The sequence below is a fragment of the Choloepus didactylus genome, chromosome 12 (assembly GCF_015220235.1).
Source record: "Choloepus didactylus isolate mChoDid1 chromosome 12, mChoDid1.pri, whole genome shotgun sequence".
NCBI classification, from domain to species: Eukaryota; Metazoa; Chordata; class Mammalia; order Pilosa; family Megalonychidae; genus Choloepus; species Choloepus didactylus.
In genome coordinates, this window is record NC_051318.1 from 7,196,171 (window position 1) to 7,219,532 (window position 23,362).

Sequence of the window (23,362 nt, forward strand, 5' to 3'; positions counted from 1 at the left end):
ATACATAAAGGGTTCTAGGAAATATATCAAAAACATAAAAAGTTCTAGGAAAGAAAGTCAAGAATGGAAATAATTAAAACCTCCAGTGAGCACATCAAACTAAAACTTGTTCAGAGTTCTAACTAAGAAGGGAACTGTACCATCTGGATAGGCCACAGGCAATGGAGCCAAACGCACCTAAACTCAACTCCTGGACACACCATCTGCTATGCACTAGAGCCATTTACCTTAGTTTCCTCATTTAGAAGATTAAGAAAATATCCACTGGATTGTTACACAGTTTAAGTGGGCATTTAGAAACAACACACAGTTAGCAAGACTGCAGAGTTTCTGATGTGAATTGTATAGCAACAGCACCATTCCAAAGGGAAATTCATACTCAGACTCACTTACAAATTAAAGTCAGTTCTGGGCAATAAGGTTCTTTACTCTTTGCAGAGAAAATACTGTCACAAAATTCTCGTATATTTCAATTACCATTTAAATAATGCCTTTGTCATTATTTATCACTGTTTCCCAGAATTGATTAAGGTCATATGAACAGAAAGGGACAAGAAAAATTGTGCTTAAGGCACTGAAAGCTCACTTTGTCCAGTCTCTCTCTGAGGAAAAGGGCCATGGGGGATCCTTCTGCATGAAGAAGCAGGTCACCCCAATCACAACTGACTAGCCCAGGGGCTGGGCCAGAAGTAACAAGGTAGAGGTGGACCCCACCATCAACCACAGTGCAACAACAGAGCCAACCATCAGAGCCCCTCCCCAGGAACAGGCGAGAGAGATGGATGTAGAAAAAACAGATAGGGACCCAGAGAGAATGAAACCTTAATCTCTTGAACTCTTAGAGAATCCTGAACAATGATCAACCACTCTTAGAATTCCCATCATAGTGGCACAAGCTCCTATTCTTAGAAATACTAAAACCAGGAAAAATTATATTGATGATATGATGAGTATTGTATGCTCCCCCACTTCCCTGGGTCAGGTAAAGCACAGCTTGAGAGAATTTTCTGTTAAGTACTCAATCACAGAGGAAAGTGGAGAGCGCCACAGACAGTCCTGCTGAAATTCCTTTGTAATTTCCCATTACCTTAAATTCAAGTGAATTGTTTATTCTACACCATAATATATCAGGGACTGTTTTAGTATAAAATCAGCTGTCACCAAAATCTTTAAGCAGTACTGACACTTTAAAAAGACACACCATGTTTATTCCACATTTTCATGAATCTTCTAAAATGCAAATGCTTCCTCCCAGGAAACAGAACCAAATTGAACAGTACAAATCTAAGATAACCTAGACATTTTTTCCTCAAAACTTGAAAGAATGCAAGTATCACATAAATCAAAAAACATGAAATTATTTTTCTATTTTCCAGAATATTTATAAGAATAAACTCAACTCACGATCTGATATGTGGGAAATCCTCTTCAATTTTGCTTCCTGTGTTTTTGAAAATTTGTAGCGCAGCTTCTGCTACTTTTTCATCATCCATTTTTAGACAAGCCAAGAGAGATTCAAATGTTTCAGCAGAATGAAATGAGATAGGATGGGTAAATGAGAGTACCTATAAAATGAGTCATAAAAATGATTTTTAAACTCTTCCCATCTTTATAAATATTAACTTTAAAATAGTAGATGAGAAATACGACAAACACAGAGTCAATGCAAAAGTAATTTTGCTAGCAAGAAACTGAGAACACTGTAAGTAAAATTTAAAACTTAATCAAATATGTAGCAGAAAACAAAATGTTCCTGTGTAGGAAGACTGCATGAGCTAAAGAAGTCAATTCTTCCAAAATTTAATTACATGTTAATTTAGTTCTAGTCAAAATAATTTCCATTTGATTAATGTTTGTGCTATTTTTTGAGGGGGGAGGGGGCATGACAGGTAGACTAAGGGTAGGAGAAGAGGGTACAAGGAGAAATAATGTAACAAAATGCCTTTATTCTTCTAAATAAAGGTCATTAAAAGAGACTAGTTAAGAACATTTTTGAAAAAGGAAGCCAGGGAAGGGGGGTAAAACACCAGATAGTATATACTGAAGTTAAAATAATCAATTCAACATGGTACTTACATTAGAAGAATCATGGAACAGAAAAAGTAAACCAATAAACAGACTCTAGCATATACAAGAATTTATACAGACTGCAATATGATTATCAAAAAAGGCAACAAAAACATATTCTATATTTATAAAATTCAAAAACAAGCAAAATAAGCAATACATGATTTGGAAATATAGACACAGACATAGATGATGAAACTATAAAAGAACAGTAAGAGAACAATAAATACAAAATGTAGGATGATTATACCTGGGGCATGTGAATGGGAAAAACCACACAAGGGACTCCAGTAGTATTGTTAAGACTTTATTTAATTTGGGATAATATTCTATTTAATTTTCACTGGTGTTGATTTTATTACTATACTTTATAACTTACATTACATTCTTTTATATATCAATGTATAATAAAAAATTATACGATATTTTTACATATCAAATATGTCCTATAAAAAAAGCAGAGGAAAACATGGATAAATTTCACTACATAAATAGTAACTACTACATACCAAAAGGAACTAAAAAACCAGCACCCCCTCCCAAAAAACAAAAACCCCAGCAAATCAATAAAAGCAAAACAAACTGTGCAATAAATGTATCCGAGTTAGTATCTTCAATGTACAAAAAGCTCAGTTAAATCAGTTAAAAAAAAGTAAAAGATTGAGATGCCAGTATATATATGGACAAGGGATAGAAACAATGAATTCACATAAGGGAAATGCAAATGACTGATTTATGGAAGGTGGAGCTCACAAGTAATGGTTATGCAAATTAATATATTATTTTGGCTTATCAAATTAGCAAATCTTTCAAAATATGCAATATTTCATGCTTGTGAAGGTTAAGAGGTAGGCACCTTTATACAACTGATGGGATTATATATGGGTGCAATTACTCTGGAAAAGAATCTGGCAATGGAAATAGTCATTCTTAGTAATGTCCTTCTAAGACTCAAAAGAAAGAAAGACACTGAAAAAAATCTTACATGGAGAAATTTATCCTAACACTGTTGATAGAAGAAACACAACTGGAAAAATCTTAACAAGCAACAATAGGAAGATAGTTCTGAACACTATGACTTACCCCCAAAAGTGGACTAATCACCATTTCAAAAAACATTGTTTGTTATTACTTTTACTAAGAGCCAGGCACCGTACTAAGAAATTTACATACATGATTTAATTTAATTCTTTAAGATAAGTACTCTTTCTATTATTTCCATTACAGATGAGGAAGTAGAGGAAAGTATCTTGCCCAAAAGCACACAGTTTATACATGAAAGCCGAAAACTGGATCTGTTCTTTGACATTCTCAAAAACAGTCTTTAAAAACAATGAGAAAAAATGCTCATATTTTAATAAGCGAATATAGTCTGAATATAAAATTGTATATTCAGTTTGCTTTCAACTCCAAAAAAAATATGCACTTTTAAAAGATTAAAAGGAGACAAGAGAAATGTATAATGTTTGTTAATGGTACAATTCCGAGTGTTTCCTTCTTTGATTTTACATTTTCTCAACTGTCAACAACAAACTGATATTTCTAAAATCAGTAACAAAATAAAAACAAAATGGATTTTTAGGAAGAATTCAGTTACATCTGCAGTACAGTTAGGACCTTTTAATTATAATCCACCATTTTAATATCATTAATACTAGGCTAGATTATACAATTTTAAACCTGAAAATATTGAGCTTCCATGTTAGAATGAATATGCAACTTTCAAATTATGCAAAACGGTTAAGAAAATGTAACTTTAGCCTACATAAACTTTTTAAGAAGCAAAGCTCAAGAATAAAAATAGAAACTAGATATGTCTAACAGTTACCTAATTAGGCACTTAATTTCAAATAGATATGTACCTTAAGGAGTTCAAGACCTGCCCTGATGGCTTGGTCAGTTGGAACACCCTCATCTTCGTCATCTGCTGTTCCATCTATCGATTTGTTCACTTGCTTAATAAGAGCGCTAAAGGATGAAAGAAATGAAGTCGTCATTTAATAGCAATGTCTAAGAAAAACATACCTAAAAATATTTTATACTTAGACCACAGCCAACCAATTTGCTCTTTAGTAATGCTACCTGTATTTTTATTACCGCCTTTTCCATGGACAGTCTATGCCAAATGCTAAGATGAAAGATGGACTTTTTTAAAAACTACCTAAAATTCACTATTAGCCCAATAACAACAATACAGATTGATATAAAGAATAAATGGCAACGCTAAGCACTTTCAAACCATTTACCAAATATTACCGTGTGTCAGGCACTATTTTAAGAATCAGAAAGTTGTAAAAATATCTATGTAAGACATTCAATATCACTAGAATGTTAGAAAAGGAACTACAGAAGATAAAAAAGTTAACCGTTTCGAAATTTTTTTAAGAAATCACAAGCTTATTTTACTTTAAAACAAACATTTGTAAAGCATTGTCAATTACCTAAAATAATCCTTCACAGTGATATGTACCTGTTCTTTTTACAAAAAACAAATAACACTAAGTTACATAAAGACATAATGCACATCAAAATACAAGAAAATCCAATTATTCAATGCTCCTTCAAATGTTTACTAGAGCTATGCTTCTATAGCAATATTATGTATTCAAATTTGAGGTCAAGCTAGGAATCAAATGCTACCTGTCCTTTTTAAGGGTCCTCTTCAATTTATCATCCCCTTAAAAACTGGTATTTTCTAAGAGTGGTTTTATCCTGCCAATTTTCCCTGATTAATTTATTCCCGTATCTTCAATTTTCACAAATAAACATCTCCAACCTGAATGCTCTTTCCAAGAATTTTCCCTCCATGTACACAGGAATAAAAATACCACGTCCAAATTAAAATAATTATTTCTTCTATCTTTCCTCTCTAACACCTATGCCTGTAAATGATGTCGTCATTCACTCACTTTTTTTTAATTAGAGAGGTTGTAGGTTTATAGAAAAATCTCACAGAGAGCGCAGAGTTCCCATTCACTCCCCTTCTATGTAAAAAGCACCCTCAGCACACTCCTGTCCCTCGCTGCTCCCCGTGCCACACCAGTCACCAAGCTGCAGCCCTCCTCCCTGCCTCCACCGCCATTCCGAGTCTCTTCTTTAAACACTTGACCTCCTGAAGGGTTTTTATGACAGCCGCCTACCTAAACTCTGATCTACAATTAGATCCAGGTTTTAACAGAGAACATCCACATTTTACAAGAGAACTTTTCTTAAAAACTTGATTGTGTTGCTCTCTACTCCATAAGCAACAAAAATCTGTGACCCCTTATTATAGTTTTAGGAATCATCATCTAGCCCATCTGTAATTCTCACTACTCTACTAACTAAATAAAATCATTCTCATACAGTAAGGTACACCTGAGATGCACAGGAACTACTCATTCAATGAATGATTTCAATTCTGCAATTGTGAGGCAGCTGGGTAGGTGAAAAGAGTATGTACTTTGAGAAAAAGATACTTCGTTGACTCTCACTTAAGTTTTGTGACCCTTACCATTTCTACTGGTAAAACAAGAATAACTACATTACAGAATTCTTGTGAGGCCTAAAGAATATATATATACACATAAAACACAGGGCAGAGAGGCTAACACACAGCTTCAACTCAATACAGATTAGCTACATATTTACTACTATTGTTCACTAAAGTTCAAAGTAAACCAAATTCAGAGCACAACAGGCCCTGGAAATATAAAGGTGTGAACAAAAATATGAAACTCCCAGTCTAGTAAATGCCAAAAGTAAGTAAACAAATACAAACAAAAAATGAAAATCTGAAATTAAGGACTACAAAGCAGTTAAAACAGGCCATGATAAAGTAAAGTCCCACAGCCAGCCAGTGCAGGAAGGCATTTGTGAAGCAGCTGCAATTAAGCTGATAACCAGATAACCAGAGAACGAGCCAGTCATAGGAAAACAATCAGCAGAAAGAACGTTCTAAGCAGCAAGGATACCAACTGCATAAGATCTAAAGAAGGAGTTCAACAAGTTTGGAGAACAGAAAGAAGTCCGCCTGGCTAGAGACAAAGAACGTGGGAAGAGATGAGACTGAAGAGTCAGATTCCAAGGGCCTCCTGGGCCAAGCTCCACCTTCCTTTAGAGCACTCTGGGAGGACAGGTGTGGCAGCATCCGCGTGGAAGCCCTTGGGAGGTTCCTGCTACACCCACACAAGCAATGAGGTCCTTTTGGCCAGAGTAGGGACAGTAGTAGACATGGGCAGTGGGGACAAGAGAGGCTTTCTACAATAGCGATCCTCCCTCAGCTTGATTTTTCCACAAAATACTAATCCCTTTTTAATTAGTTGAGCCCTCAATCATGGGACTTGCCCTTGGGAAGACTGTTGCTGCAAAGGAGAGGCTAGGCCTGCTTATAATTGTGCCTAAGAACCTCCTCCCGAATGCCTCTTTGTTGCTCAGATGTGGCCCTCTCTCTCTAGCTAAGCCAACTTGAAAGATGAAATCACCGACCTCCCCCCTACGTGGGATCAGACACCCAGGGGAGTGAATCTCCCCGGCAACGTGGAATATGACTCCCGGGGAGGAATATGGACCCGGCATCGTGGGATGGAGAACATCTTCCTGACCAAAAGGGGAATGTGAAATGAAATGAAGTAAGTTTCAGTGGCTGAGAGGTTTCAAAAGAAGCCGAGAGGTCACTCTGCTGGGCACTCTTACACATAATATAGGTACCCTTTTTAGGTTCTAATGTATTGGAACAGCTAGCACTAAATACCTGAAACTATCAAACTACAACCCAGAACCCCTGAATCTTGAAGACGATTGTATAAAAATGTAGCTTATGAGGGGTGACACTGTGAGTGGGAAAGCCATGTGGATCACACTCCCCTCTGCCCAGTGTATGGATGGATAAGTAGAAAAACGGGGGCAAAAAAAAAAAAAAAAAAAAAAAGTGATCTTTTTTACTTTAATTTTTCTTTTAACTGTTCTTTTTTACTTTAATTTTATTCTTACTACTTTTGTGTGTGTGGTAATGAAAATGTTCAAAAATTAATTTTGGTGATGGATGCACAACTATATGGTGGTACCATGAACAACTGATTGTATGCGTTGTATGACTGTATGGTATGTGAATTATATCTCAATAAAATTGAATTAAAAAAAAAATCCTTAGTGTTTTTTTAATCGTTTATTGTCTGCCTTCCCCACTAGATCAGGTATCAGCACATTACCACCCAAAGGCCAAATTCGGCTTGTGGCCTGTCTTTGCAACTAAAATTTATTGAGACACAGCTATGTCCATTCATTTAAATACTGTCTGTGGCCAGTTTCCAGCTAACAATGGCCGAACGGCACTGTTGCAACATAGACCTTACAGCCCACAGAGTCGCAAAGATTTACTCTCTGGCCCTTACAGAAAACGTGCCAACGTCTACACTAGATTGTAAGCTCCTTGAGGGTAGGGGATTCTGCCTGATTTGTACGTCATTGCTGTGTCCAAAGAACTTATAAATGGTGTCCTAGAACATTAGAGGCACCAAAGAAACAGCTGATTAATTAAATCAATTCAATTATTACACCAATTAATTACATCAATTTAAGTGATTTTTATTCAACGTACAAAAGAAAATCATTTGTGTAAGTTGAAAATCCTTTCTCCCCTCACCTTCCAGGATTCTGATAAAACCCCAGCTGCAAATCACCACTCTATAACTAATCTACTGTTCTAGGTCTGTCTTCCACTCAAACCTGACTACTGGCCATTCCTCAAAACCTCCTTGAAAATTTTTCCTATTCTTCTGTGTTCATTTTCTCTTCTAGAATTATAATGAAAAACAGCAGTCCCAACCGACTCGCTCTTCTCCCCAGAGTTACTTAACAATCTGTCTTCCTCTCCTCTTTCAGGATTCCCAAGGGTATTTCACAAGTTTCAATTTAATACTGATATTATCAGTTAATATTTATTACTAAGCAACCTTCTAAGCACTTTACATGCACTACTGTTTACTCCACACAACCACCATGGAGAAGGTGTTATAATAAAGTTATCCCCATTTTGCATACGAGGCAACTAAAGTTCAGAGAGGTTAGGTATTGTATGTAGGTTACCCAGCTGGTAGATGGTGGAGCCCTAGCGGACTGGCTCCAAAATCCTGGTTCTTTCCTCTACACCATGCTGCCTATGCAGAAGTCTACAGAGCACACAGTACACAGCTATTTGCCCTGTGAGGACCAAATAAAATACTGCTTATCCTGCCATACCCTGCTGTGTACTGTGACTGCATATTCTTGTTCTCCTTTGTTTTTTCTAGAATAATCCTTTTGCTTTTTTTGTTTGATCAGTTTTCTATCTGATCATCACAATTTTTCCCAAATTCTACAGCACAATAGTGAAACATCCTGAATACTAGTTTTACAAGGTCAAACATATTCAGAAAGAATACTCCCAGAACTCTGCATTGTCCTGTCCAAAGAGCAGTTTGCTTTCTACATTTGCTGGTGTAACTGCCATCCTGAAACCTTCCTTCCTTCTGTTTTAGATTCCATTTTCTGAGTCCTCTACCTTCCTCTTCATTGATTTTTTGTATTGTACCATTTTGAGACCCTCCTTATTTCTCTCTGTATATTTGTACGTTTTCTTTGCGGTTACCATGGGGCTTAAAGCTAACATCCTAAATCTACAACAATCACATTTGATTTCCTGCCAACTTAACTAAAATAGCATTTATTTACATTGTTCCTAGAATCTTCTGTCCCCCCACCTTTTTGTGGCACTCATTACAAATTATATTTTATAAATTATATTTCCAAAATCACAGATTCATCCTTAGTTTTTATGTATTTCCATTTTAGAAACAAAAAGTACAACACAATACTATTGGCATTTATAATTACCCATATCGTAACCTTTGCTGGAGACTTTTTTTTTTCATGCTGCTTCGATCCTCTGTTTAATATCCTTTCCTTTTAGTGTGAAGAACTCCCTTTAACACTGCTTGTCCGGCAGGTCTAGTGGTGACAAACTCCCTCAACTTTTGTTTATCTGGAATTGTCTTAATTGCTCCCTCGTTTATGAATGATATAAAATTCTCACCAGATATAAAATTCTTGGTTGGCAATTGTTTTCTTTCAGCCTTTCTTAATTTCCTCCCACTGTCTTCCTGCTTCCATGGTTCTTCCTGAGAAACTGCCATCTTACGGGGACTCCATTGTACATAACAAGTTGCATTTCTCTTGCACCTTTCAGAACCTCCCCTTTTGCTTAGCATTGAACAGTCTGACTATCATGTGTCTGGGCATGGTTCTCATTGCATTTATCCTGTTTGGGATTTGTTGGGCTCCTTGAATGGGCTCATTCATGTATTTCCTTAAATTTGGGAAGTTTTCTTCCATTACTTCTCTGAATATTAGTTCTCTACTTTCCTCTCTTCCTTCTCCTTCTTGGACTCCCATAATGCGTATGTTGGTATGCTTGATGGTGCCTTATGTATCTCCTAGGCTCTGTTCCTTTTTTAAAGTTATGTTTCTTTATGTTCCTCGGCCTGAATCATTTGTTTTGTCTTTGAGTTCACTGATTCTTTCTTCTGCCACCTACAATCTACTATTGAAATCCTCCAGAGAATTTTTCATTTCAGTTATTGTGGTCTTTGACTCTACTATTTGTTTGGTTCCTTTTTAAAATTTGTCTCTTTGTTGACAGTCACATAACTTTCATACACCATTTTCTTTATATCCTTTAGTTCTTTTTCTGTGTTTTCCTTTATCTCCTTGAGGATAATGAGGACCAATTTTAAGGCCTCTGTATGGCTTGCCTGAAGTGTGGTGGTCTTCCTTGATGGTGTCTGGACTTGCATCCTTGTTCCTTTCGATGGGCCAGCATTTCCTGTTTGTCTTGTAATCTTTTGTTGCACAGTATACATTTCAATATTTTAAAATGTTAACTCTGAGATTTTCTTCCTGAGCTGTTACAGAAGTAGTGATATGGAAGATTTTCTTGAGTGCCAAGGGCCAAAAAAATAAATGAACACAGAAAACACCTTTCATTATCTTTCCAAACCGGCTCTGCACTGGCTGGAGCTCTCCTTCAAGGGTGAGCCCCCTATCCAGAAGATCAGCCCAAGGCGAAGTGAGTCGCAGGGCCCTCTCCAATGTTCTGAGCCTGCATTTTGTCCTGGGCTTGTGCTTGTATTTGGCCTTAGGAATATCCCCCTCCAGACAGGAACACAGAACGTCTCTCCCTGATTCCCTATGAGGTACACTTTCTCTCTGCATTGCTCAACCCTATACCTGAAATCTGGGAAGTCCTTTGCCTGCGGCTGCTTCGACTTGCTTATTTCATACACCACCACTTTGGTTATCACCGAGCTGCTACTGCCTACAGGACAGGTTCTCAGAGGGCGAGTCAGAAAGGACTTTCCTGGTACAGTCCTCCAGGCTGCCGCCCTGCAGATGAGAAGGGCCCTGCAGGCACCACATTATCTCATCAGGATTACTCTTCTCCAGAACAGGGCCAAGGCCCCACAACAGGAGCCCAGGCTGGTGTCGAGACGCCCTGTGAAGAGGCTGGAGGAGCAGACAACAATGTGCCGGGCGCTGGCCCCGTCACTGTTTTTGCTCTGTTTTCCTGATTTCACAGCAGTCCTTTAACTGTTTTCCAGGGTTTTGAGGAAGATCGCCACTGCCAGTTCTAGCTAGTAGTTCACATATACTGCGGGGGAATACTGCCCTGAACTGTCCTACACCATCATCTCAGTTGAGCAGAAGCCCTCATTTTCTTTTTAGTACATGTTCCTTTCCCGATTCTATCATTCACACTTTTCAAAACTTCTGGCTTAGTTACAATCTTTCAAACAAGAGAAGTGTTGTATAATATAAATTCATGATCATTTCCCGTAAGGAATTTAATCTGTTTTATAATCTTATACTGAGACTCCATAAAATAAAAAGTCTTTCCCAGTATTTAAAAACCTTCACTATTGGAGCAGTACCTCATTTGTTATCTTAAGCTTCTGCATCAACACAAGATTCAGAGAATAAGGAAATGCTTTAAATTTAAAATATACCAGAGATAAAAATGCAGTGGATATGTTAAAAGCTAAAATTTAGGAAATCTCCCAGAAGGTAGGAAAAAAAAAACAGTGATGGACAACTAAGACAGAAAATTAAGAAATCCACCCAGAAAATCAGCATTCAACTAAAAAGATTTCCAGAAAGCCCAGAGAAAACATTGGGGAAGAAATTTTCAAAAAAATAGATCCCAGACCACAACTCAAATTGAAATGGCTCACCAATTCCCCTGCATAATGAATATAAAAATACCTTCCTCAAGAAATTGTACTGAGAAAATTGAGAACCACAGACATAAAGGGAAGTTCAGAAAAACCTCCAGAGGAAAACTGTAGCTTAGTCACACCACAAAGGCTGGGAATTCTGAGCAGCAGCAATGGAAGGTATATAAGAAGGTAGATCAGTGCACTCAAGCTTCTGAGGAAGGTGGTTTTTGATGGAAAACTGTCTGCAGCCAGATGCTGATTCAGGTGTAAGGGCCCAGCACTGGCCATAAACTTACCTGTCCTTCACCCTCCCCAAGAAAATGCCTGAAGGTTGTTTTCCTCTAAAACAAGAAAAAGAACCAAATGAAGAGGAAGGTAGAGGACTCAGAAAACAAAATCTAAAACAGAAGGAAGGAAGGAAGGTCTCAGGATGTCAGATGCAGCAGCAAATGTAGAAAGCAAACTGCTATTTGGACCTGGTTGGTCCCTGAAATTCCGGGCATCTGTGTGATGTGACACCTGAGACTCAGAGCGAAAGTTCAGCAGCTACTGAATGTCAGCATTACCCCACACAACAAGTGTTAAAGAGGCTGAAAAAAGAGATCAGACTTCAATTAGAGATACGCACGAAATGGACTTGGTTAGGACGAAGGTAAATCAGACTAAGGCTTTAATAAAGGATGCTACTGATGGTGTTTTATAACTTCAATTTCTGTGTGAAACCAAAGGAAGAGATGTTTATTAGGTGCAAAATCTGTATTTTCTGAGCATACTATATGATTTAACTTGTATGCTAAGTTTATTCAAACACCGTAATTACACGGAACTTTAAGTAGGGAGTAGATCTCGTTGGTTTATACAAGTTAGTGTGAAATTCAAATACATCCTGGAGTAACTTGGGCAGAGAATAAAAATCTATTGGCAAATTCCCCTGAGGGACTGGGAAAAAATGTGGAAATATTAAACTTCCCCACTGGGGAATTACTGATATTCTCACATACATTGGGGACTACCAATTTAGAAGGCCAAGCTCTCAAACTTCGGGCTTGCTCTTATGAAGCTTGTTACTGCAAAGGAGAGGCCAAGGCTACTTACAGTTGTGCCTAGAGTCCCTCACTCCGAGAACTTGTTTTGCTGCTCAGTTGTAGCCTCTCTCCCCACTCTGCAGGTAAACTCACTCCCTTCTCCACTACACGGGACATGATTCCCAGGGGTGTAAATCTCCCTGGCAACATGGGACGTGAGTCCCAAGGATGAGCCTAGACTGGCATTGTGGGATGAAATGCCTTCTTGACCAAAAGGGGGAAGAGAAATGAAACAAAATAAAGTTTCAGTGGCTGAGAGATTTCAAATGGAGTCGAGAGGACATTCTGGAGGTTATTTGTATGCGTTATATAGACATCCCTTTTTAGCTTTTGGTGTATTGGAATAGCTTGAAGGAAATACCTGAAACTTTTGAACTGCAACCCAGCAGCTTTGATTCTTGAAGACAATTGTATAAATGTACAGCTTACACTGTGTGACTGTGTGACTCTGAAAATTTTGTGGCTTACACTCCCTTTATCCAGTGTATGGACAGCTGAGTAGAAAAATGGGGACAAAAAGTAAATGATAAGAAGAAGAGATGGGGGTGGGGGGGTGGGATGTTGTGGGTTTTCTTTTTTACCATAATTTTTATAATTATTTTTTTCTTGCTTTGCAATAACAAAAATGTTCAAAAATTAATGTAGTGAGAACCTAAGATGGTGGCTAGGAGAGATAGGGCAAAACAATACCTCCATGAAAAATACTAGCTAAAAGCCAGAGAGTGACCCAGAACACCAGTTCCAGCGATGCACCAGCTGGACAAGGTCTGCTAAATCGACAGGGACCGTGCACTTGGTGAAACCGGGAGTCTACATTCCGAAACAAGTGAGTGGACCTGCTGAATGTCAGGCAGCCACACTGTGGTGTGGGGAAACCGTGGGATGGCGTTTGGAGGCAGACTAGTCCCTTTTTAAAAAAAAACCCAGGAGCGGCTGCAGATACAGCAGCAAGAACCACACAGTGAAGCGCGGCAGGAACACGCTGTGCGAATGCCTCATTATCTGGAGTGGAAGATAGCCTTGCGTGGACCCACTGCTAATTGTCTCACAGCAGGGAGGGCAGAGGTGAGCCAAAAGGAGAAAAAAACCATGCCCTTTGCAGCCATCTTCCCAGCGGGCTGGGAATGCTCCTGCCTGGCGCCAGAGTCCCAGACCAGAGCCACACCAAGGGAACCAGTGTGACAGGAAGGGTTTACCACAACACAGCGCACACGCCACAATACCTGGCATGGACAGCGGCCTTTCACGCGCCCACAGCTGGTTGTCCCGGAGCTGGGAAGGCGAAGCTGTGCAAAAAGGGGAGTGTTAACACACCCAATTCAGCCATCTTTACAGCAGGCTGAGAACGCTCCCGCACAGCCCAGCGGCCCAGGGCTTTCCTTGAGGGGCGGCGCACACTTGTGACGTAGCACAGCCTTCCCCCAGCAGAGGTCCTGGAAGGGAATGGCTGGGAAGAGGGACCCACTTGGAAATCTCAGGGACCATAGGCCAATACCAAGGACTTGCGGGTCAGCGGCAGAGACAATCTGTGGCAAGACTGAAATGAAGGTTTAGACTCTTGCAACAGCCTTATATCTTCAGGAACACCTGGGAGCTTTAATTATTAAAGCTGCCCTGCCTCCCTAACCGCTCAGACACATGCCCCACATTCAGGACAGACAGCACCAACAACACTCCCAAACTTGGTGCACCAATTGGACCCCCCAAGAACCAGACCCCAACACACCACAAAGACAAAGATGGGGAGAACTGACTTGAGGGGAACAAGTGACTCACGGATGCCATCTGCTGGTTAGTTAGAGAAAGTGTATGCCACCAAGCTGTAGAACTGACAAATTAGAGTTTGAGGTTTCAATAATCCTTTATAAACTAAAAGAACACTATCAAGTAAAGCAAAGCCAAGTGGCCAAAAACAAAAGAAAATTTTAAGCATATGAAAAAACCAGACGATATGGATAACCCAAACCCAAACACCCAAATCAAAAGATTAGAGGAAACAAAGCACTTGGAGCAATTAATCAAAGAACTAAAGACAAACAACAAGAGCATGGCACAGGATATAAAGGACATGAAGAAGAGCATGGCACAGGATATAAAGGACATTAAGAAGACCCTAGAAGAGCATAAAGAAGAAATTGTAAGAGTAAATTAAAAAATAGATTATATTATGGAAATAAAGGAAACTCTTGGCCAAATTAAAAAGATTCTGCATACTTATAATACAAGATGAGAGGAAGCTGAACAACGACTCAGCAACCTCAAGAACCACAGAATGGAAAATGAAAGAACAAAAGAAAAAATGGGGGAAAAATTGAAAAAATGAAAACAGATCTCAGGTATATAATAGATAAAATAAAACATCCAAATATAAGACTCATTGGTGCCCCAGAAGGGGAAGAGAAGGGTAAAGGTCTAGAAAGAGTATTCAAAGAAATTGTTGGGGAAAACTTCCTGAACTTTCTACACAATATAAATACACAAAGCATAAATGCCCAGCGAACTCCAAATAGAATAAATCCAAATAAACCCACTCCAAGACATATTCTGATCAGACCGCCAAATACCGAAGAGAAGGTGCAAGTTCTGAAAGCAGCAAGAGAAAAGCAATTCACCACATACGAAGTAAACAACATAAGACTAAGTAGTGACTACTCAGAGGCCACCATGGAGGCGAGAAGGCAGTGGCATGACATATTTAAAATTCTGAGAGAGAAAAATTTCCAACCAAGAATACTTTATCCAGCAAAACTCTCCTTCAAATTTGAGGAAGAGCTTAAATTTTTCACAGACAAACAAATGCTGAGAGAGTTTGCTAATAAAAGACCTCCCCTACTTCAGATACTAAAGGGAACCCTACCGACAAGAGAAACAAAGAAAAGAGAGAGAGATATAGAGGAATTTAACAGACATACACAGAACATTACATCCCAAATCACCAGGACACACATTCTTCTCTAGCGATCACAGATCTTTCTCCAGAATAGACCATAGGCTGGGACATAAAACAAGCCTCAATAAATTTAAAAAAATTGAATTTATTCAAAGCACATTCTCTGACCACAGTGGAATACAAATAGAAGTCAATAACCATCAGAGACTCAGAAAATTCACAAACACCTGGAGGTTAAAAATGAGGGGGAGATGAAAACATTCCCGGATAATCAAAAGCTGAGGGACTTCATCACCAGTAGATCAGTCCTATAAGAAATGCTAAAGGGAATTGTGCAGGCTGAAAGGAAGGAACACTAAACAATTGACTGAAACCACATGAAGAAATAAAGATTGCCAGTAAAGATCACATGGTAAATATAAATACCAATACTACTGTATTTTTTATTTGTAACTCCACTATTTACTTCCTACAGGATCTAAAATACATAAAGTGTATGTTAAATCAGTGGTTTTGGACTCAATGTAAAATATGTACTTTTTGACAAGAACTACATAAAGGTGGGGGAATGGAGGAGTATAGGGACATAGTTTATGTGTCCCATTGAAGTTAAGTTGGTATCAAAGAAAACAAGTTTCTTATAGACTTAAGATGTTAAATTTAAGGCCCACGGTAAACACAAAGAAAGTACAGAGAATATGATCATAGAGATGAAAAGTAGAGTATGGGTTACAAGAAGCTGAGGAAGGGGCAATGGGGAGTTAATAAGAAATGAGTGTAGGGTTTCTGTTAGGAGTGAAGGGAAATTTCTAGTAATAGATGGTGGGAAGGTGATGGCATTGCAACATTGTAAATGTGAATAATCCCACTAAATGGAATGCTTGGGAGGGGTTGGAATGGGAAGATTTATGCTGTATATATGCTTCTACAATTGAAAAAAAAAGACAGTGTAAATACATAATGACAATTAAATGTCATAGATGATCCTGGACGAGAACTAAGAACAGAGGAGAAAAGGCTCAAAAGGACACAATTGGGACATAAGGGAAAAAATGAAATACAGAATGTAAGCTTTATATCAATGTCAAATTTCTTGAACTTCTTAACTACACTTAATGTGATTACATAAATGAATATTCTTATTCATAGGAAATGTATATGTGAATTATATTATTTGTTCAAGGATGTGTGCAACTTGTTCTCAGATGTTCAGAAGACAGAGCAATAGATGAAGGATGATAGACGGAAGGAGGCAGGGAGGGAGGGAAAGAAAGAAATGGAAAAGTTACAAAATATTAAAGTTGGTAGTTAGGGTATCAGTGGTGTATGCTGGAGTTCTATGTATGGGGTTTGTATTATTTTTGAAACTGTTCCCATAAGTTTGAACTTCTTTCAAAATAAAAAATAAATAAAAAGTAAAAAAAAAAATAATAATGTAGTGATGAAAGCACAACTATATGACAGTACTGTGAACAACTGATTGCACACTTTGGATGACTGTATGGTTAAGTGAATATATCACAAAATTTTAAAACTGAATTTTTAAAAAAGTCAAAATACACTGATAAAGTGATCAATTCAACAGGACAACACAACAATTATAAATATATATGTGACTCCTGGCAGAGCCCCAATATATATGCTGCAAACACTGACAGTCATGAAGGGAGAAACAGATGGTTCTATATTAACAGTAGGAGGGGGGCATTATTACCAACCCCATTGAAAGAAAAAGGATTATAAGAGGATACAATGATCAACTGTATGCCAACAAATTAGATAACCTAGATGAAATGGATAAATTCTGGAAAACAGGCAAACTACCTAAAGTGACACAACAAGAAACAAGATCTCAACAGAACAATAACTAGTAAAGAGATTAAAACCATAATACAAACTTCCCAGCTGAAAAAAGTCCAGGACAAGATGGCTTCACAGAAAAATTTAGCAAACATCCCAACAATTTACACCATTCCTACTCAAACTATTCCAAAACCTTATATAGGAGGGACACCCACTAACTTGTTCTGTGAGGCCAGTATCATCTTAATACCAAAATCAGGTAAAGATATCACAAGAGAAGGAAATTACAGCCTGACATCACTTAAGAATATAGATGCAAAAGTCCTGAACAAAATACTACCAAACCAAATCCAACAGCACATTAAAAATTCATATACCATGATCGAGTGGGATTTATCCTACATATGCAAGAGTGGTTCAGCATAAGAAAATCAGTTTATATAATACACCACATTAACAGAATGAAGGGGAAAAACCCATGATCATTTCACTTGACACATTAGAGGCACTGGACAAAATCCACACCCTTTTAAATAAGAACACTGAGAAACCTAGAAGCAGAAGGAAACTAACTTCCTCAATATGATAAGGCCATGAAAAATCCACAGCTATTATCATACTTAATGATGAAAGACTGAAAGCTTTCCCTCTAAGATAAGGAACAAGACAAGGATACCCACTCTCACCACTGTTATTTAACACTGTATTGGAAGCTCTAGCCAGAACAATTAGGCAAGAAAAAGAAATAAAAATATCCAAATTGGTAAGGAAGAAGTAAAACTTACCCTATTTACAGATGACATGATCCTATACACAGCAATTTCTGAAAAATCCATATCAATGCTATCAGAAGTAATAAACAAATTCAGCAAAGTGGTATCATACAAGATCAACATGCAAAATTCTATACTGTTTCTATACACTAGTAACAAACAAACTGAAGCTATCAAGAAAAAAATCCATTTTACAATAGCAATTAAAAGAAGCAAATATCTAGGAATAAATTTACCCAAAGAAGTAAAGGACTTACAAAGAGAAAACTACAAAACCTTGCTAAAAGAAATCAAAGACTTAAACAAACTGTAGGATATTCCATGCTCATGGATTGAAAGACTAAATATTATTAAGATGTAAATTCTACCCCAAGTGATTTACAGATTCAATACAGAATTCCAACAGCCTTGTCTGCAGACATGGAAAAACCAATCACCAAATTCATATGGAATGGTAAGGTAAAGGATACTGAATAGCCAAAACCAACTTGAAAAAGACAAATGAAGTTAGAAGTCTCACACCACCTGATTTTAAAACTTACTACAAAGCTACAGTAACCATAACAGAATGGTACTGACCCAAGGAGAGAGGTATAGACCAACGGAATCGACTTGAGAGTTCAGGAATAAACCCTCACATATATGATCAACTGAGTTTTGACAAGGGTGCGAAGTCCATCCAATTGGGAAAGAACAGTCTCTTCAACAAATAGTGCTGGGAAAACTGGATATCCATATGCAAACGAATGAAGACGGAACTCTATCTCGTACCATACAAAAAAATTATGTCACAATGGATCAAAAATCTAAATATAAGAACCAAAATCTTAAAACCCCCAGAAGAAAACATAGGGAAGCATCTTCAAGAACTTGCATTATGCAGTAATTTCTTAGATTTTATACTAAAAGCAAAAGAAATAAAAGACCAATTAAATAAAGGGAACGTCAAGAAAATTTGCGTATCAAAGGACTTCATCATAAAAGTAAAAAGGCAACCTACAGAATGAGAGAAAAATATTTGGAAAGAACATATCTGATAAGGGCTTTTTTTTTGGATTTTTTTTAAAATTTTATTTTGAAATAAATTCAGTTATAGGAACAGCTGCATAAACAATACAATCCCATACACAGAACTCCAGCACACCCTGACCCCCCTCCAATACCCCAATCCACCAACTTTCACATCCTGTCACACCACCATTTCCTTCTTTCTTTCCCTCCCTCCCACCCTATCTATCATCCATCATCTATTGCTCTGTCTTCTGAACATATGAGAGCAAACTGCACACATCCTTGAACAAACACTATAATTCACATGTACAATTCCCATGAACAAGAACATTCTTTTATGCAATCCCACTAAGCACAGCTAAGAAGTTCAAGAAATTTAACATTGATACAAAGCTTACATTCTGTATTTCCTTTTTTTTCTTTTCCTTATGTCTCAACTGTGTTCCTTTGAGCCTCCTGTCCTCCATCCTCAGATCCCATCCAGGATCATCCTTGGCAATCAACTGTCATGTATTTAGACTGTCTTTTTTTTTTCTTTTCCCAATTGTGGAAACATATGTACAGCCTAAATCTTCCCATTCCACCCTCTCCCTAGCATTCCATTAGTGGGATTAATCACATTTAGAATGTTGCAATGCTATCACCTTCCCACCTTCCATTAATAGAAATTTCCCTTCACCTCAAGCAGCAACCCTACACTCATTTCTAAACTCCCCATTGCCCCATCCCCCACTTCTCATAACCCATACTCTACTTTTCATCTCTATGTTCATATTCTCTGATAATTTCTTTGTGTTTACTGTGGGGCTTAAATTTAACCTCTTAAATCCATAACAATCTTGTTTTTCTTTGATACCAACTTAACTTCAATAGGACATATAAACTATGTTCCTATACGCCTCCATTCACCCACCTTTATGTAGTTCTTGTCAAAACTTACATATTTTACATTGAGTCCAAAACCACCGATTTGTCATTAGTTTGTGTATTTTATATCATGTAGGAAGTAAACAGTGGAGTCACAAATCAAAAATTATTGACTTCTATTTGGATTCCATTGTGGTCAGAGAATGTGCTTTGAATATATTCAAATTTTTGTTTTTTATGTCCCAGCATATGGTCTATTCTGGAGAAAGATCCATGATCACTAGAGAAAAATGTGTGTCCGGGTGATCTGGGATGTAAGGTTCTATATATGTCTGTTAAAATTCTCTGTATCTCTCTCTCCTTTCTTTGTTTCTCTGTCGGCAGGGCTCCCTTTAGTATCTCAAGTAGGACAGGTCTTTTATTAGCAAAATCTCTCAGCATTTGTCTATGAAAAATTTAAGTTCTCCCTCAAATTTGAAGGAGAGTTTTGCTGGATAAAGTATTCTTTTTTTTTTTTTTTTTTTTTTCCATTTTTATTGAGATTGTTCAGATACCATACAATTATCCAAAGATCCAAAGTGTACAATCACTTGCCCCTGGGTACCCTCATACAGCTGCGCATCCATCACACTTAATTTTTGTTCAATTTTTAGAAACTTTTCATTACTCCAGACAGAAATAAAGTGAAAGATGAAAAAAGAAAAAAAGAAAAGGAAACTCTAAACCTCCCCTATCCCTAACCAACCCCCCTCAATTGTTGACTCCTAGTATTGATACAGTACATTTGTTACTGTTTATGAAAAAATGTTGAAATACTACTAACTGTAGTATATAGTTTGTAATAGGTATATAGTTCTTCCCTATATGCCCCTCTATTACTAACTTCTAATTGTATTGTCATACATTTGTTCTGGTTCATGAAGTGATTTCTAGTATTTGTACAGTTGATCATGGACATTGCCCACCATAGGATTCAGTTTTATACATTCCCATCTTTTGACCTCCAGCTTTCCTTCTGGTGACATATATGACTCTGAGCTTCCCCTTTCCACCTCATTCACACACCATTCGGCACTGTTAGTTATTCTCACATCTTGCTACCAACACCCCTGTTCATTTCCAAACATTTAAGTTCATCCTAATTGAACATTCTGCTCATACTAAGCAAGAGCATCTACATTTCTTCCACAAGGCAGGAGGGAAAGTCAAAGAAGGTAGAGAGGCAAAAGAAAGAGGAAACAAAAAAAATGACAGCTAGGAAGCAGCAAAAGGAAAAATAACCTTAAATCAAAGTAGAATAAAGAATCAGACAATACTACCAATGTCAAGTGTCTAACATGCCTCCCCTATCCCCCCCTCTTATCTGCATTCACCTTGGTATATCACCTTTGTTACATTAAAGGAAGCATAATACAATGATTCTATTAGTTACAGTCTCTAGTTTATGCTGATTGCATCCCTCCCCCAATGCCTCCCCATTTTTAACACCTTGCAAGGTTGACATTTGCTTGTTCTCCCTCGTAAAAGAACATATTTGTACATTTTATCACAATTGTTGAATACTCTAGATTTCACCAAGTTACACAGTCCCAGTCGTTATCTTTCCTCCTTTCTTGTGGTGTCTCACATGCTCCCCATCTTCCTCTCTCAACCGTATTCATAGTTACCTTTGTTCAGTGTACTTACATTGTTGTGCTACAATCTCCCAAAATTGTGTTCCAAACCACACACTCCTGTCTTCTATCACCCTGTAGTGCTCCCTTTAGTATTTCCTGTAGGGCGGGTGTCTTGTTCACAAAGTCTCTCATTGTCTGTTTGTCAGAAAATATTTTGAGCTCTCCCTCATATTTGAAGGACAGCTTTGCTGGATACAGGATTCTTGGTTGGTGGTTTTTCTCTTTCAGTATCTTAAATATATCACACCACTTCCTTCTTGCCTCCATGGTTTCTGCTGAGAGATCTGCACATAGTCTTATTAAGCTTCCTTTGTATGTAATGGATTGCTTTTCTCTTGCTGCTTTCAGGATTCTCTCTTTGTCTTTGACATTTAATAATCTGATTATTAAGTGTCTTGGCGTAGGCCTATTCATATCTCTTCTGTTTGGAGTACGCTGCGCTTCTTGGATCTGTAATTTTATGTCCTTCATAAGAGATGGGAAATTTTCATTAATTATTTCCTCTATTATTGCTTCTGCCCTCTTTCCCTTCTCTTCTCCTTCTGGGACACCAATAAAACGTACATTATTGTACTTTGTTTCATCCTTGAGTTCCTGGAGACGTTGCTCATATTTTTTCATTCTTTTCTCCATCTGCTCCTTTGCATGTAGGCTTTCAGGTGTTTTGTTCTCCAGTTCCTGAGTGTTTTCTTCTACCTCTTGAGATCTGCTGTTGTATGTTTCCATTGTGTCTTTCATCTCTTGTGTTGTGCCTTTCATTTCCATAGATTCTACTAGTAGGTTTTTTGAACTTTTGATTTCTGCCGTATACATGTCCAGTTCTTCCTTTACAGCCTCTATCTCTTTTGCAATATCTTCTCTAAACTTTTTGAATTGATTTAGCATTAGTTGTTTAAATTCCTGTATCTCAGTTGAAGTGTACGTTTGTTCCTTTGGCTGGGCCATAACTTTATTTTTCTTAGTGTAGGTTGTAATTTTCTGTTGTCTAGGCATGGGTTTCCTTGGTTATCCAAATCAGGTTTTCTCAGACCAGAACAGGCTCAGGTCCCAGAGGGAAGAAATATTCAGTATCTGGTTTCCCTGAAGGTGTGTCTTAGAAAATTGCTCCACCCTTTGATGCCTCGGGTCACTGTGCTTTTCTGCCCAGCAGGTGACGCCTGTTAGCCTATAATTCTTGACTGGTGTGAGGAGGTATGGCCGTGTTCTCCCAGGCTCTGGGGTCTGGTTCTGAATGGAAAGGGCCCCACCCCTTTCCTCTTAGAGAAGATAGACCCCTCAGGTGGAGGTCATTAGCATTTCAATGGTCTCTCTCTCTGCTTGTGGTGTCTCCACCCTTCCCAGAGTCACAGCCCTGGAAACTGGAAATGACTGGGGCTTTCTCCACTGAGCCGAAAAAGAAACAGATAGTCCCCTTCAGACCCAGTCCAAGGCGACCCTCCGGCTCTCCCAGGTCAGTCGTCACCCAAAGCCTCTGTCTGTTTTTTGGGGCTGCATACCTGTAGTGAGCAGTTCACACTTGCTACTTAAAACCCCAGTTGGAGCTCAGCTGAGCTGTATTCGCTTGCTGGGAGAGAGCTTCTCTGTGGCACCACGCGGCTCCGCAGCTCGGGCTATGGGGGAGGGGGTCTCCCGACCTGGTTCCGCAGGTTTTACTTACAGATTTTATGCTGTGTTCTCGGGCATTCCTCCCAATTCAGGTTGGTGTATGATGAGTGGATGGTCTCGTTTGTCCCCCCACAGTTATTCTGGATTATTTACTAGTTGTTTCTGGTTTTTTGTAGTTGTTCCAGGGGGACTACTTAGCTTCCACTCCTCTCTATGCCGCCATCTTGCCCGACTCTGGATAAAGTATTCTTGGTTGGAAATTTTTCTCTCTCAGAATTTTAAATATGTCATGCCACTGCCTTCTCGCCTCCATGGTGGCCTCTGAGTAGTCACTACTTAGTCTTACGCTGTTTAC

The 23,362-nt window shown here is 38.2% G+C and overlaps 1 protein-coding gene across 5 annotated transcripts in view; it reads right to left on the bottom strand.

Annotated features, from left to right (window-relative positions):
- PDS5B (PDS5 cohesin associated factor B) overlaps positions 1 to 23,362 on the bottom strand; it is a 198,000-nt gene that overhangs the window by 69,175 nt on the left and 105,463 nt on the right. For all 5 annotated transcript variants that reach the window (XM_037799752.1, XM_037799753.1, XM_037799756.1 and 2 more), the window contains 2 exons: positions 3,930 to 4,035; positions 1,405 to 1,565 (listed from right to left, as the gene is read on the bottom strand). In XM_037799752.1, the coding sequence (XP_037655680.1) occupies positions 1,405 to 1,565; positions 3,930 to 4,035 (267 nt within the window). The remainder of the gene's footprint in view (positions 1 to 1,404; positions 1,566 to 3,929; positions 4,036 to 23,362) is intronic.